General features: G+C 33.5%; 1 protein-coding gene across 1 annotated transcript in view; it reads left to right on the forward strand.

Moving 5' to 3' along the window:
- LOC145672682 (membrane metallo-endopeptidase-like 1) overlaps positions 1 to 16511 on the forward strand; it is a 173744-nt gene extending 157233 nt beyond the window's left edge. The window contains exons 16-18 of the mRNA XM_081741850.1: positions 272 to 430; positions 7094 to 7170; positions 16249 to 16511. Of these exons, the coding sequence (XP_081597976.1) occupies positions 272 to 430; positions 7094 to 7170; positions 16249 to 16429 (417 nt within the window). The 3' untranslated portion in view covers positions 16430 to 16511. The remainder of the gene's footprint in view (positions 1 to 271; positions 431 to 7093; positions 7171 to 16248) is intronic.
- Positions 16512 to 16755: the final 244 nt, after the last annotated feature.

Genomic DNA, 16755 nt, shown 5'->3' on the forward strand with positions numbered 1-16755 from the left:
GACTGAATCAGACATAATTATCAAGTTATAATAACAATGAAACTTTAAGTCCAATTATGCAACTAGTGATAACGGGCGAGAATAAGAAACGCTAACTTCACGGATTCAAGTTTATCCATAAATATTTTAAATCATTTTTTCAACGATTCTGATACCCGCGTTGCTCTGAGATGGTTTTTATAGGAACATATTAATTTTCTTTTTAGTTTAAATTAACGGAATTCCTACTGTTTTTCCTTTGTTTTAATTAATTGTAACATTCTATTTCTAGATTAACTGCTCTGCATCACGGGACAATATACTGTCAGACAACAGTGCGTTAAAAGTTACATACGAAACTTACAAACGTCTGAATGGAAATCATCAAAGAAATTTACTGCCATACCTAGATATGACATGGGAACAACTCTACTTTTTGTCTCATGTACAGGTAAAGTATTAACGTTGTCGTTAAATATGTTTCCAGTAGTTTATCCATGGCAATTTTGTATTCTGAAGGACAGCATAATCTGTAAATTTGTTTGTACAGTATATGTGTGGCTCCAGAACTATATATTTCCGAAGAGTTAATCTCCAACTGTGCTGTCATTTCGGTCAAAATTTCGCCTATAAAAGTCATTCATTAAAATATAGCATGTATATACTATTTTAGAAGTCTAGGTCGAGTATCAGAAGGATTTCCACCATACAACATACGAATTCGTTTTGTGAATACGGCACTGTTTCCAAACATTAATATACTTTCGAAAACTTTATATGATTTTGTTTAATCCAAAAAAAAAAAAAAAAGAAGAAGAAGAAGAAAAGAACTCCGAAATCTAATGGTTGTGTTTTCTCTCATGTTGTATTCGTATACGCGCATAGTATAAATCATTTATATAATGATAAAGTTTTCTTCTAAAAAGTTGAAAAGTTATATGCATTATCTAATTGGGATACCTTCCAGTAAAAGTCTCTCCTGTGTTTTGTCTTTTACATATTGGTAAATCCATATCAAATCAACCAATGATGGTTGCTGAAAAAATTTGTTACTTTTTAATTTTTGAAAACAAAGTCGAACTATATTTAGAGAGTTAAAATAAACACTCATTCATTTTCTAGATGCTCAGCTTGTTTTTAGTAGCCATTTTGTCTTGGCGTGTATACTTATTTTGTACTTCTCAAACTTTTCCGGCAAATACTATAGCTCATTTGTTTTAGAAGATATTGATTTTAAATAAAAACCATTTGAAAGAGAATTAAATGTACATTTTATTGTCTAGTGAACATTTAAACCTACCTCACTATAAATACCTTTAAAAATATGTTGAAAGTTTAAAGTTTGTAAAAAACAAATTGTCAATTTTTTAAATTCTAATTTTAAAGAAGAAAATAAGTTAATATTTCTCTAGATATAGGCTTCGTGGAATAAGTACTACATAAAAGTTTGGTACCTGGGAGTCTCATCTTTTTTCATGTTATGGGTCTCCAAACATTGCGATTTTTCGAAAATCGGCTTTGTTAAACCACAAATGTCTCTAAAGGTACACGCATGAAAAAATTTCTTAAAACAATTAAGTAATTAAATGGTTAAAATTTGATCACTGAGCCCTGACTAATTTTTGAGTTGCTCTTGTGTGTTTGTTTATGTATATGTTGCGGCTTGTTTGTGTGCGGCTAAATTAGGTGTATTAGCAAGTAAAGTACAACTAAACTAATAGTTCATTTTCCTTTGGTATTAAAAATACATTTCAGTTCAATTATGCATATTGTTATCTTGCGGTAATATTTTACTGAGACAAACTAATTGTTAATCATGTTTTGAAGGAAATAATTATTAAAGTTTGAATGCTACTTTGTTTCGTGCAATTCATAAAACAATCGAGATTACTTTATTAATTGGAGGTACTATTTAGCTTACTACTGTATTTAAGCGAAATCAGTGTTGCCACAATCCTCGCTCTGGAGTGGGCTGAAAAATAGTACCAAATTGAAACAAAAAGGGCTGAATTCATTATTTTATATCAGTGTAATACATGGTTCTATAACACGAAATTAAAAGAGGTAAAGTTCTAGAACCCCCCCTCTTCCAAGTCCAAATCAAGAAAGTGCTCATTTAAAAATTATTTTTTAAAAAACATCCAAATAGCAGGACCCAGTGGCATAACAACGGCCCTTGGCGCCCCTATGCAAAATACCTAGTGGCGCCCCCTCACCCATTTAATAGACCAATGTATGACTATCTCTAACTTACGCGTATGCACCACATCCTACATTTGACTAACTTTGGGCAGTGTTGCCAATATGAGATTTTTCTTTCCGCTAAAACAGGGCTAAAAATTCGCTAACTGCAAAAAAAAAAAAAAAAAAAAATCAAGTCTACAAAAAAGCTGTAAGTAATATTGCAATCGGTATTTAAGAAGATCAGCTAAGTATTACTCTCCAATAATGTTGAGATTATAGCTTAAATAGGTCAGTATCGTCCTCATCCATTTAACACTACGTCATCTCAGTCAACTTCAGCTCATCAGGAGGGGACGAAGGCAAAATTTTCACCCTGCCAATGAGTATTTGCCCCCCCCCCAAGCCTATATTTTACATTTTATTACAGTGATGTTAAAAAATATGTTCGAAAATTTATTTCGGGTGCTCGTTTGGGCGCCCCTGACGTTAGCGTCCCAGGCAGTTGCACGGTTTACCCAACCTTTGGTGCTTGGAGTATTTGTCGTTATTGTTGAAAGCCTGTTGCGCAGGGGAATTTTATTTATAGTTAGTAAGCTCAGTGCATGTAATATAGGACTAGTATCGTATTAATACGGTAATAATTAACTACCAGGAGGATTAATTTCTTAATCAAACGGTGCTATATCCTCGACGAGTTTACAGTAGTGCCAATAATTTGATGCACAAATGTAATAAACTGCGAGTGAAGTGAGCAGGAATTTTTATTCTTGTCATGTCTGGAAATGAAGACCACGAAAACTTGGGGCTCCATTTATATAATTTGATTCTCTTTTACTAAAAACCTGGGGCGACCCCTAATATACCAAAACGTCCTGCGCCCGAAGGCAATGCCTACCCTGCCTACCCTATTGCTACGCCACTGGAGGACCCCAAACAACCGTGGAAGTAGATGAAACTTTTCTCGCACGTAGGAAGTAGGACAGAGGCCGCAAATTAAAAGAGAAAACAGTTATCATCTTCGGTATGTATTGCAAGGAAACCAAACGCGCCTCTATTTCAAAGTGACCAATAAACCAAAACGGTATTATGGCCATATATGAATATATATATATATATATATATATATATATATATATATATATATATATATATATATATATATATATATATATATATATATATATATATATATATATATATATATATATATATATATATATAGGGTATATATAGGGGCGGATCCAGGATATGATCAAGGGAGGGGCTAAACCATATTTTGCCGTTTTATCCAGTGTAAAGCAGGATTGAAGCCCATTTTATCTAGTGTATACCTGAACGTCAAAGGGGAAGCTATAGCCCCCATAGCCCTCCCCTTGGATCCGCCACTGTATATATATATATAAAACGAGAAACAAATCAATCATCTCCGAGTTCGCTCCTCATGACATCACACAGTATGAGTAACGGGAGATGTAAGAAAAGTCTTACTGTCACTATTTGTTAAATGGTGCTGAATTGGGTAGAATTGTACCAACTTTTTCACAAAAGGGGCTGAAAATGCCAGCGTGGTACCAACGGGCCGATGAATGACAAAAAGGGCTGAATTTGGTACAATTGTACCAAGTGTGGCAACAGTGAGCGAAATACAAAAGAAGAAAATCAAGAAACGCCTTCTTAACACTCAAGCACAAGCTCCTACTATTTGCCGTAACAACAAGCGACGGGGATTCCCTCACTCTGAAAATAACTACCCGGAGATTTCTACTTCAAAGGTATTTTATTTAGAAACTTTTACTGCAGTATAACCTACGTATCTATTTGTTAAAAACATCGCGAAATTTCGTTTTTTTTTTCTTTTTTTGTGCGAGCGCCAAAAGAATATTTTGCAAATATGTTGAAATTGAAGAAAGAAAAGCTGAAATCTTTAAAACATAAGCACACGCGGTGACGGGGATTGCCCGCACTTTAGAAATTTATTCTCCTCGCAATCTCTAATACTGTTTTCCAAAAGCTGTCTTCATTCTTACTTGAAACTAAATGCAAAAGTAGATTATACTAAATGAAAACAATGAAACATTTCAATGTTAACACATTTGGAAAGACTCATGTATTTGTAGATTCATCCACAATCAGTACACATGGAACCCATATCATCTTCACGATTTGACATAGGAAACGATGGTTGATGGTTCAGCTATCTTCACCTTCACCTTCAACTTCATCTTCTCTTGTTGAGCTAAACAGTTCATACCCCATTCTGATCAAAGATATAACACGAGTATAGTATAATCATCAAAAAATAAATGATTGTTTGTTTTCAACTCTCCAAGTATATTATGTACAATTTTAAAAAAATTGTCAGCAACCTTTGTTGGGTATATAATCTGAAGTTGGGTAAATTGAAATGGATTAACCCATACTGCAAAGGATATAATTAGACCATAAAACATATGTCATATCCTGCTTTTTACAAGCTAATGATCATTCGGTTCTGTAGTATTTCGTCCCTGTAATATTTCGTCCGAAGACAAAATCCGTAGCATTTCGTCCCGGTGTAGTAGCGTTTCGTCCCAATGCAAATCCATGGCAGTTCGTCTCAAGCTACCGTTATGTTTATTGATTAGTGAACAGACTAATGAGTAGTTTCGTCCAGTAACCCACACAGGCAATGACTCACACGTTGATCAACCGGTAATTCTGAAACTTAATCTAGGTGGCAGCACAGCCGGATGGGCCTACTAGGCACTTCGAACACTTGCTAATGAGCGTTCTCCAATGGAAGTACGGGACTCAGGATATGTGCTGCCTTACCTTTTTGAAGCCAGCAAAAATGGAGGAAGGATTACTATATATCCACAGTATCACAGAAAACCACGGAAAACTGACTGAATTTTTCATTACTTTGTTGACCAGTGGTTTGAAAATTCACAAATATGTTTCCAAGGATGGCAGAATTGTAAGAGCAACTGAGTCACTGGAAAAGTCAGGAGACATCGGGAGCTTTTTGAGAAGTGTCTCTTACATAATCCTTATAGATTAAAAAGAAAGGAAAGCCGTTAGGACTGACATAAGAAAATATTGGACGAAGCTATTGATAGTGAAGAATATACGAATATCATTTAATAAGTAACAAAGCGCTGGCTGCAATTATATTCTTGGGACTAGGTCTTAAGTTTTAAGCCCGAGTGCGGTAATTCCGTGGATTTTTTAGTTTATGAAAATTTTAAAAAATAATCCATGAATTAACCGCACGGGTCCATGAAATTCGTGGGTTACTTACTACCTCTTTCGTATATGTTGAGTGCCAATCTTATACAGCAGGCCCACCTCTGTCAGAGAGGTGCCAATAAAAGAGTGCACGCAGTCCAGGCAACAGTGAAACTTATCGCACTGTAAACTTAATAAATGTGTGTGTGTGTGTGTGTGTGTTGTGTTTGTGAGTGTAATTACTGGAAACGCTACTCGAAAGCTAAGTTTCATGTTCGTGGAATTGGGACGAAACGATACGACACGTGGTGGGATTGGGACGAAACGCTACTTGGGACGAAACGACACGACACGAATCATTCATGTATTTAAATAATCAAATCCGATGTTGTACAATAGAATTAATGGACTGTTATTTTGTAACTTCTATTTTTAATAATTACTGTTTCTTGTTAAAAGTTGTTTCCAAACTATAGCCAGCAGATTTGCTACAAAAGTTGTAAATCTGCCTATGAAAGCAACAACTGAGAGTTCAAGTATAGTGTTACTTTTCAACATAATACTTTGACAATTCAAAGCACTTTGTTAATCGATGTTCATATGTGTTTATGAAGCTGGTAAACAAAATTTTTGTAGAACCCGTTTAAAATGGCATCTATGGGACGCATTACATCATGAATGTCAAAATGAATATCTTTCAACTTCTTTTTGAGATTTGGCATCAGATGAAAGTCAGATATTGCCAAATCAGGTGTAACCAATTCGAAGCCGCAATCATGAATTATTGCCATCATTGCCATTTTCCTGATGGAAAACAATTTTTTGTCAGTTTCCAAAGACGCTTCTGATGAATATGATCAAACCGCTTTCGTAGAAGGCCTGCATAATAATTCCCTGTTACTGGATGATAATAAGCTATATACTGTCATCACCCTCTTCTTTGATTGTTGAAATAAATGGTGTTTCCACTAGTGGACCTATTTATTTTTAACTCCAGTTGATAATGGCCGACTCAGATATTATCTACTGTTACTGAATTGAATCAGAAAGGAATCTATATTTTCCCAGAAATGCTGAAGGTTATCCATCGAAACGTTTTGTGTGGTCACCTTTTGGTCAGGGACTACAAAATTTGTATGTTTATCTTACTGAAACATTTCTTATTTCTAGGGTTCTGTCAACGCTTACAGTTGACAAACTCACTCTCTTAGCAATCTGTCTGAAGTTAATCGGTGATCATTTATGACACTTTTATGAATTTTATCCATGTATCCCTGGGTTGGTGCTTTTATAGCCCTTCCATGTTGATTACCCTCCCAATCCATAATTCAGCTGCTCATTTCTTCACTGTGACGCAAGGGAGGGGGCACTATCGCCGTGGATATTGTATGGCTTTAAACCCTTCTTATGAAGGTATTCAATAATAGCTCGTGCCTTCAGTTTGTCCATTTAGCCAAAATTCGTTTACTTTACTTTGTATTTCTTTACTTTCACAAACAAAGAGAAAGTAGATATTGACGTCTTAAATTTAATCTGATATCTTATGAAGGCTCAATAAATATGTCCTGAATTTTTCGTTTCTAGTTATAATATTTCTTAGAGAGGCTTACAATATTTGCTTATTGTCATAATATATCTATTTCAAACGTATAGAATAGCAATTGTAGTATTTTTTTAAAATATGTGAGTGAAATACTTACGTACATCTATAATATATTTACAGGAGTACTGCTCCAAAGGTTCTCTGTACGATTATGCCATATCAATGTTTGAAGACAATCAGTTACCACCCTTCTTAAGGTAAGCAAAGAATATAGTGTTTATTCGTGTATGTAGACAGTAACACAACATTTTCAAAAAGTGCAATCCTAAAAACTATACAACCTTCGAAATTCTCCATATACTTAAAATCAAACAAAATCAAGTCAGTGGGATTTCATAACTATTTAGTTTAAATTGCTTTTTGTTTTTGATTAATTTGAAGTTTGACGTCTCTTTCAACACAGAGGCTATTAATTTATTTATTTTATTTGAATACAACAGGAGTACATATGATGATAATGTTCTATTATGTCCTGTAACATTACTTTTACACAGTTAGCATACATTATATATGATAAGCTTACATTATACGTATTATACGTTATTTGCATTTGATAAATACGGTGTTCTATGTGAGTCGAATATATCGACATTTGATTGTGCTGAGAATTGAATTATTATATATAAAGTGTAAATTCTTCTAACAGGCGATATGTTTAATGCATATGTGCTTTATTTCGTTAGATAGAAAGTTACTAGACGAGGACGGGTTCTGTTTTGGGAATGTGAAAGTAGATTTCTGATAGTACTCTTTGTGTGTCTTTGTAACTATATCAACTTACGTAGGAATCACAAATGAGAGTTAGTTCTATTAGTTTAAAGTGACTAGTGAATACTGTTGTAGGAGGTCTATGTCATATCTTGGATAGATGCCTGATTCCTTATAGATTATAAATCGTACAAACTTAGATTGTATTACTTCAAGTTTACCTGAGTCGATTTTAGTACAGATATTCCAAATTATTGCTGCATATTGTAGTTTAGAGCGTACAGTGTCATCACGTTTGGCCTCATCCTCGTTTAACTTAACCAATTATCTGACATTTTTATGATAGATAAATGATAAGATTTGTTTCCGCCATTTTAGGCGAAAGAAGAATCCTTGTTTGTCCTAATTTTCGTTATGCCTAAAATGGCGGACAAACTAGAGGGAAATTACAAGGGAAAATTTCCTAGTAGGCCTATATGAAGAATTTAGAAATGCAAAATATATATTGTTAATATTGATATTAGGCCTATATTAATCCGCGGTCGATATTTTTAAGGAATTAGGATTACCAAAACGTAGGATTATGTGGATTAGGATTATGTATTTGCCATGTTCATGTATATCATATATATATATAATGTGTGTGTGTGTTCGTCCGGGAGACAAAAAGATCGCTATTGTGCACTTTAGATTCATTATTATGCAAACCATGCATAAAATTGATTGTAACATGCATGCGTTTAACAATTAATAGCATAAGATTATCCTTCACTACTATTATTTGAATTTTTTTCAATTTTTACATCCTCTCTGAGTTGTAGCAACTTTAATCAGAGACTTATGCTATGGATGTTCCCATTAGTATGTGAAACGAATGGAATTTCAACTCAAAAGTAATAATTTCATCAATGAAAATAGAAACTAGTTGATTAAGTGCTTCGAGAAAATTTAAAATGTAATGCATTGGGACGACAAAAGCATAATTGAAGCAGAGACGTATAAAACACTGGTAGTGTATGAACGATACTTGTTTATCTTGAGCTTCTTCCAGATTTGTTCTTGTACGTCTGATTTTAACATTTTACAATAAAAATACACTTTGTTTGTTCTTGCACTTCCGAACATTTTGCAATAAAAAATAAATAAATGCTTAAAGTAGTAAAAGAGTTTCGAAGTCATTTGCTACATTCGAATTTCTGAGATTCGAGCAAATGCCGAGAAATAAATCCAGTATCATATGAAATTTACTAGCCCTTCCCCCCCTCCCCCAGGAAAACTTTTACTGTGGAGCAATAGTAGAACATGATACTAAGAAGTTGTATGACTAAATAATTACGCTAACAATAGACACGTTTGAATCGAATGAAATACTACTCTCTTGTACACTCACAAACATCATGTGTAAGGGTTATCTTGGAGTTCATTCGTTTCCTTCCACTTTCTTCATCCCATCATTTTCGTTCATTATCATCATCATCACCGCCTTTCTTAGCCTCGGAAATTTAAATAAAAGAAAAAATACTACTCTTGTTTCCAATAGTGAATTATAAGAAATCTTTAAAAGAAAATTAGAAAGCTATTAAGTGTTTTTTTTTTTTCAGAATAAACGTTGCTTGCATTTCCCAAAATTTAATGTAAAATGAGTAACTAAACTGCAAAATGTAAATAAATTCATATCTGTGATTGGTCAAATGCCTGTCCACGATTTTTGAGGGAATGTCTAGAAATTTTAATATGTTTTCTTAATAACTATTTGCTCATGCTTACTCAGAATTGAAATATAGTTTTCTTCTTTTCTTATTAGTAACACATTGAGATATTTAGATTGTAGAATCATCCAAAGAGAAACTTGAGAGCGGATCGATTTTTCACAAATCACACATTGCGATCACAGTTGTCCATTATTATGAGCAAATTTAGAGACTTTTGTAAGATCTAGCTCGAAATGTATACAAATTTCATATGAATTAACATTATACAGAATCACAATAGGATGACTTATAATGCATTAACAGCTTAAAAAAAGCATCGAATCTGAAATGAAATCCTCTCAAAGATCAACAAAACCTAAAATAAAATAATTTCTGCGTCTACATGAAAACGGAATAAATAGAAATGTAAAATCCAAACGATATTTCCGATTATACTCACACAAACTATATTTTCTTTAGTACATTTGGAAACAAACAGCAACTAAAAGTTGCTTTTGAAAAACACTCACCTTTAAACAAAATTAGTGACAGGGTATAAACTACGCGTAATCTATTGTTTTTATTCTCTTCTCAAATACTGCCTCTATACACGCTGTGAAAACATTTAGTTTAAATGAAAAATATATTTGATATTAATGTTCTCAAAATAGAATGGAAAAATAAATGTAACACAACTGTCGTAACATTTTTTCAAAAGTAAATACTCATATTACAAATTAATTATAGGGAAATAATATTTCTTAGTTCACAGAGTGGGGAATATTCTTTCGAAATTTCCCTCCAGTTTTATTTCCGCAATATTTTTATAGTCCGCCATTTTAGGCGAAACGAGAATTAGACCAAATGATGATCCTTCTTTCGCCTAAAATGGCGGACACAAATCTTATTGTTTATCTGTCATAAAAGTGTAAGATAATTGGTTAGGCGAAACGAGGATTAGGCCAAACGATGCAAAATCGACGTACATAGGCAGCATAAAGTACTTTTTATAATATCAGGATTTCTGTGTTCATTTCCGAGTCTCATTACATATCCGACGCTTCACTTATTATTTTCTTAATATGAAAGTTCTTTTATTGTCACTCCAAGATCGCGGATATGATCAGCACTCTTTAATAGAGTTTTATCGATTTGATATTGAAAATGAAAAGTATAAGTTTCTGTACGAAATACACAGCACTTTTTTTTAGCATTTAAAAATGGTTTGTTGATTTTACACCATTCATGAATTGCGTTGATATCACTTTGTAATGTGACAGCATCTCTTTCAATAGTTATAATACGATAAATTTTAAATTATCTGCTTATTACAGTTTTATGTAATTGTGCACTAGGTAATTTATTTAGGTATAATAAGAACAACAGAGGTCTCAGGTTCGAATCCCATGGATCACCAGAGCAAACTATACAGAGTGGTCCAAAAGTAGATATACACCATTGCATTGATCAAGTATAACATTCTAGTTTATGGATTTATTTGGTTCGACTGTTCCGGGCTTAAGTTACCAGTAAAAACACGTTAAGAACAAATAATAAAGAAATTAGGTCTCTCTGTTTGATAACAATAAGAAATGATATAAAATAAGGTGAGCTGATCAGTACGAGACAGTATACCTACTTTTGGGCCACCATATATATGATTCAGTCAAAGCGCCCTCGTAATGTACGCGAAGTTTATGTTCACGAAGATAGGATACTATAAATATACGCAACTTACATGTGAAGTTGAACATAGTAAGTTTACTTAGCAATATATCATGATTGATGACATCAATATCTCCCTGCTAAAGTCTGTATATACCACATTTACTTGATTTTTGTTGTCAATTTCTATAGCTGAATAATTAGAAAATTCAGGAAGGTTTGTTATTGTTAACTTTTCTTTTCTTTTCTTTTCTTTTCTTTTCTTTTCTTTTTTTGGTAAGAAGCCATGTTGTTCTACGGAAATAACTAGAGTGGTTCTGCATAACAACTTCTAACACTTTAGCTGGTGCAGAAATGATCGAAATCGGTCGATGATTATATGTCAAGTGTACCAGTCATCTTGGGTATTGGGAAGATAACTGCACGTTTCCATATGGCTGGAAAATTAGAATTACCCTAGCGCTTTATTGAATATAGCTTGCAATGGATATTTAAGTGTTTCAGATCAAATTTTGATAATGTACGGTGTAATTTTGTCTGGTCCAGGGAGGTTCTAGACTTATAGCAATTTTAATATCATTAAGTTCTATATAATCAATTGAAAATTGATCGAAAATGCTCGAATTTACATGATCAGATAAACAGTTTAGGTTGTACCTGGATTTGTTACGTATTTGCCACATCCAGTTCATCCTCCCCTTTTCATTATGAATCAAAACATTGCATTCTGTTTTTCGTTTCTTTATTTTTTACGTAAGTCCATTAGAATTTAGCATTAGCTAAAATGCTAGATTCACAGTTAACGAACATAATGTTCGTGTGGAATAGTAATTTTCCTCTTTGATGTAGCCCGAATTTTTTTGAATTTATTTAAATGGAATTAACATTCCCCATACCTTGCCTCCATTTTTCCCTGTGATGCTGTTTACTCTTTATTAATTTAACTATACAAGATGTGATCCAAGAAGGATACTTCTGGTTTGTTTTCCTATGCGGTACATATGTATCATAAATAATGTAGAATATTTTATTTAAAAAAATATTTTTAAAAAGACTCCGTAGCACCTTCAATGCTAGAGTTAAACAGGGTTAGCATAAAGATTCATTCGTTTCGAAAAGGCTATATTTTCAAATGTATTACACATATACACATGAAACATATATGAAAAGAACCACACACTCACCAAGTTTATATAAGTCTACAAATGTTCAATGAGTGCCCGTTTGGTGACACGACACACGTCAAGACAATACTCGAGCTCATTCCATACGTTTCGTAGCATTGACGTTTCCTGTCAATTGTCTGCACTGCAGCACGGATGCCTTCTTAGAGCTGGATTAAGATTTGCGGTAGTGGGGATACGTAAACAAGGTCCTTAACGTACTCCCACAGGAAGAAGTCGCTGGGCATTAAATCAGGAGATCTGGAAGGCCAGGGAAAAAAAGCTAGCTCATTCTCGAAAATATGCCAAATTCAGCGATGTGGGATGTGCCAATAAGGGGATGCTCCGTCTTGTACCCCCTCGTGCTGCCATCTGAAATACACAATACACACTTAGTGAGTTTGTGGTTCTTTTCATATATTTATCATGTGTGCACGTATAATACATTTGAAAAAGTAGCCTTTTTAAAACGAATGAATCATTTATGCTAACCCTGTAAATTGCAGACAATCTGTCGAGATGTCTTGATATAATTGAACAAAATTCTCTTTAAAAAATATGTTTTTAATGTAATGTTGTGTTTGAGTTTGGAATTCTTATTTTTGAACTGAATCAGAAGTAAATTAAAAGAACAGGCAGTCACTATAGATTGAGTTTCTCACATCATTGAAGTACTATTAATATTTGTTAGGACTAGGTTTAGGGCTTTGCTGTTTTTGTTTCTAATATTATTGAGTGACTTTAAACTAACCGGACTTATGAAGTAATGTAGCTCATGACATACACTTGTAGAGGTAAGGAAGACAAAAGTCAACCCCGGTTACATGAGAAAGATTCCAATCACATATTAGAAGAATGCTACTATCTGGCTCTATTATACTGTACAGATAGTTAGAAAATTATTAGATAGTAAGCTACTAGTGGGTGGTGGAAAATATAAAATACGTACGCAAATAGATGTGAAATTCTCTATAGTCATTTTTACGAGAATGGAATAAAAAAAAGTCAGTATCTGCTGGGCGGGGGGGATGTTTGCATTCTAAAGTCATTTTTATTGTTAATAGTACTCCACCTCCTGATTTCTTCGACATGGTCGATGCAAATCTTTTTTTTTTTTTTTTTTGCTTGTTTGAAAGAGTTCGCTTCCGCAGTGTCTCGTAAAATTAGGATTTGTGATGATCATAAGGATCTGATATCAGTTTTCGGAGCTAAACCATGTAACTCCTCAATGGATGATAGTGTTATACCATAATTCAGTGTAAGTCTGTATAATTCTCCCCACGGGTAAATCAATTAGAGGAAAAATACTTTTTCACACGAATTTCGTAGGCCGACCTATTGTATAGGATGTTAGTGTTCTAATTTTTTAAAATTTCGGTTCGTACCTAAACTACTTGGGTAACGAAAAAGTGGAGAAATAAAACAAAGTTATGAAATGATATTAGCTGACTTTATAAAAGCATAAAATATAAACATTTTATAAAAAATATTACCCGACTTCAGAAAAGCAATAAAATGCAGAAAATAATTTTAAAAGCGCATAAAGAAAGAAACTAAATTAAAAAGTACTAACGCATTACTATTATTATTAAAAGAATTGAAGTATCTGCTAATCAAAACAAGTTATTGCTTAATATAAAATTATAGTTGGAATAGTAAGTTTATTAGGCATTACTTTTGAGTTGTCGCAGACTTAATATTTATTCAAAATATTAATGATGCAGTGTTTTTAAAACTATTGTCTCCTCTTAAGCATTTGAATGCTTTCTGCATTTTTTTCTGCATATTAGTGCTTTCTTGAAGTCGGTTAATATACTTTATAATAAGTTTCTGTACCTAGTATATTTAACAGATAAGAAAACCGTGAGTAATGATAGTAAATTATTAAATTATTAGCTCAAAAAAATATGATTAACCCACATAGAGGATATTGGTCTCTAAGGTAACTTTTGGTGCACATTGAGAATAGAACTCACATAGGTATTCATTGCATATATACTGTCTTTTTTTTTTTTTTTTGACAAAATCGACTTTTACTACTTTTTATAATTGTATTTTATAGTGATTGCATTACTCTGTGTAGGTTAACTTTAAGAGGATTTAATGTTCAGGGTATAAATGCAGCATTTGCCAAGAACATCTTAGTAGGATGTTACACATCAATTGCGAATACCTGCAACTTATGTCGCAAAAGCGAAAAATGCGAAAACCATACACCAATCTGCGCTAGGTGATCACTCAAAGCAAGATTTTTTTAATCTATTCCGGTTCAAGTAAGAGTAGGATGTAGGTCCACTCAGGAGTACGGTGACGTGTTCATAGGGAGCAAGTACATTAAGCCACATTGCCACGTTAAATGAATCTTGTAGCTGTCATAAAAAAAAAAAAAAAAAAACTTTCAACCCAATCTTTCTATTTACTCTTTACATGTTACAAGTTCTTGAAGGCAAGAAAGGTTTCTCCACACATGCAGCACTGCACTCTAGTAAACAAACAGTGAACCTCCTCATTAAAAACGTGTATTTTGGCGCACTTCCCCTGCCTGTCCAAAAGAATCCATTGTTTCGGAAGCGGCGAAACTGGTTTTCTTTTATGTCAGCGGGAGGGCGATAGCAGGTAGCAAGCAAGACGTCCCAGAAAGCTGCGCATTGTTCAACTCCTTGCAAGATGGAAAAAATGTTTTATGACCCTTTCAAGACTATGTGTACACGGTGAAATATGGTAGGGTTTCAAGTTGTTGTTGTTTTTATTTATTTATTTATTTATTTATTTATGACAGCTACAAGTTCTTCTAACGTGACAATGTGGCTTTAGCGGCGGTAGATGACGAATAAAAGATGACAAGTGAGAAAACCACGCATCAATCTGTGGTCACTAAAAGCAAGATTTCTGTCTATTCCGATTCTGGGAAATATCTAAATAGCTTAAATGTAATTATCGTTTGCGCGCTTCTATGGTTTCGGGTTGTGAATTGACACAAGAGATTAACCTTTGCATTTCCTGAATGGTGGTTTCCTTACTGCAAATTCCGTTGTGCACGGCGTACGTTCATCGGATTCGTTCATCGGTTTATCAAATACTATTTACTTTACAAAATTTCGCTCACATTTTTGTTATTATTTACTTAGTACTCTATCGATGTAATAGTACAAACTTTTTCACCAAAATTTGTAAATACGTTGGTCCATATTCTTTACCGATTTATGTAATAATTTGAATAATACTCGCAAACTTATGTACATCGATTGAATTTAAGTTCGTTTGAAAGTTGGTGTTTCAGCTTTACAGTGTATTTTTTCCTTTTTAAATAACTTCAATGACTAAGCAACAATCATCATCACCATCAGTATCATCATAACTATTCTGCCATGACTAACAAGTTATTTCTCGAAACTTAGGACCTTCCATCCATTAAGCCCTCTACTAATATTCAAATGATTCAAGTAAGATGTAAAGAAAACCCCTACTCTTTAATGATCAATATTAAAGAGAGAATTCTTACACCAATTCTAAGACGTTAGTGTTGTCAAAATTCGAATAATTTTACCCTCTGCTATTCGAATAATTATTGAAACAATTATTCCAATATTCATTTATTCCCATATACAAATAGCCTTATAAAACTCCTTCATGGCTAAGCGGTTCGTGTACGCGGCTTTGGTGTGGGAGACCCGGGTTCGATTACCGGCGGGAGCTCATGTGGTTCGGATTCCACGTTAATCAGTAGTTCTCGTCCGAAACAGCCTCGGTGCTGAAAGTTACGTTAAACTCAAAATCAACTTAACAAATGGCCTTATTATGCCAAAAAAAAAAGCATCTTTGCAGAGAAGAGCTCTGGAAACTAATTCTTTAACACAATTAAGACTTGTTCTCTTGTAGTGGATCCATAGCTATGTCCACTTCTGCTCCCTCTTAATGGAAACAAGATAAAATACCACAGCATCCCGTTGAACATAGATATCATTGTATCTGTATTATTATTAATATTATACTATGCTTATTATATCATTATTATTTATAGTTTCGCTTACTACTTTTTTATTTTTAGGGCAGAAAATATGGTAATGAATTCTGTGGAATTCGCTCGAGTCTTCAGTTGCTCCAACGACGACAAAATGAACCAACAAACAAAATGTGATGCTTTTCCGTTTCTAAATTCCGATTATTCAGAAACTGCGCAAAAGTCAGAAGAATCACATGAAGAATATGCTATGGCGGATGTTTCATAACTTTGTAATATCTTGTAAATAGTTTTGTATGTGTATATATGTGCGTGTGATTTACTTCCATAATAAATGTAAATTAATTTGTTATTACAGTTTTTCTCAAATGATCTTACACTATAGGGTAAACATAATGTAATTTCTTCAATCAAAACACTGTGTTAGTGCTGAAAACTATTATTAGTGTTGTTATTATTATTATCACTAATATATGTTGGTTTAACCGGTTATAACTTGGTAACTGACACTCATCTCCAGTAAATAAGAATATTGAAAGAGTTCTTCTCCAAAGAGGTTTCTGACCATAAGGTGTCCAGCATTACTATTCTTTC

This window comes from Thermobia domestica, chromosome 2 (genome assembly GCF_964235325.1).
Source record: "Thermobia domestica chromosome 2, izTheDome1.hap1.1, whole genome shotgun sequence".
Classification (NCBI taxonomy): Eukaryota; Metazoa; Arthropoda; class Insecta; order Zygentoma; family Lepismatidae; genus Thermobia; species Thermobia domestica.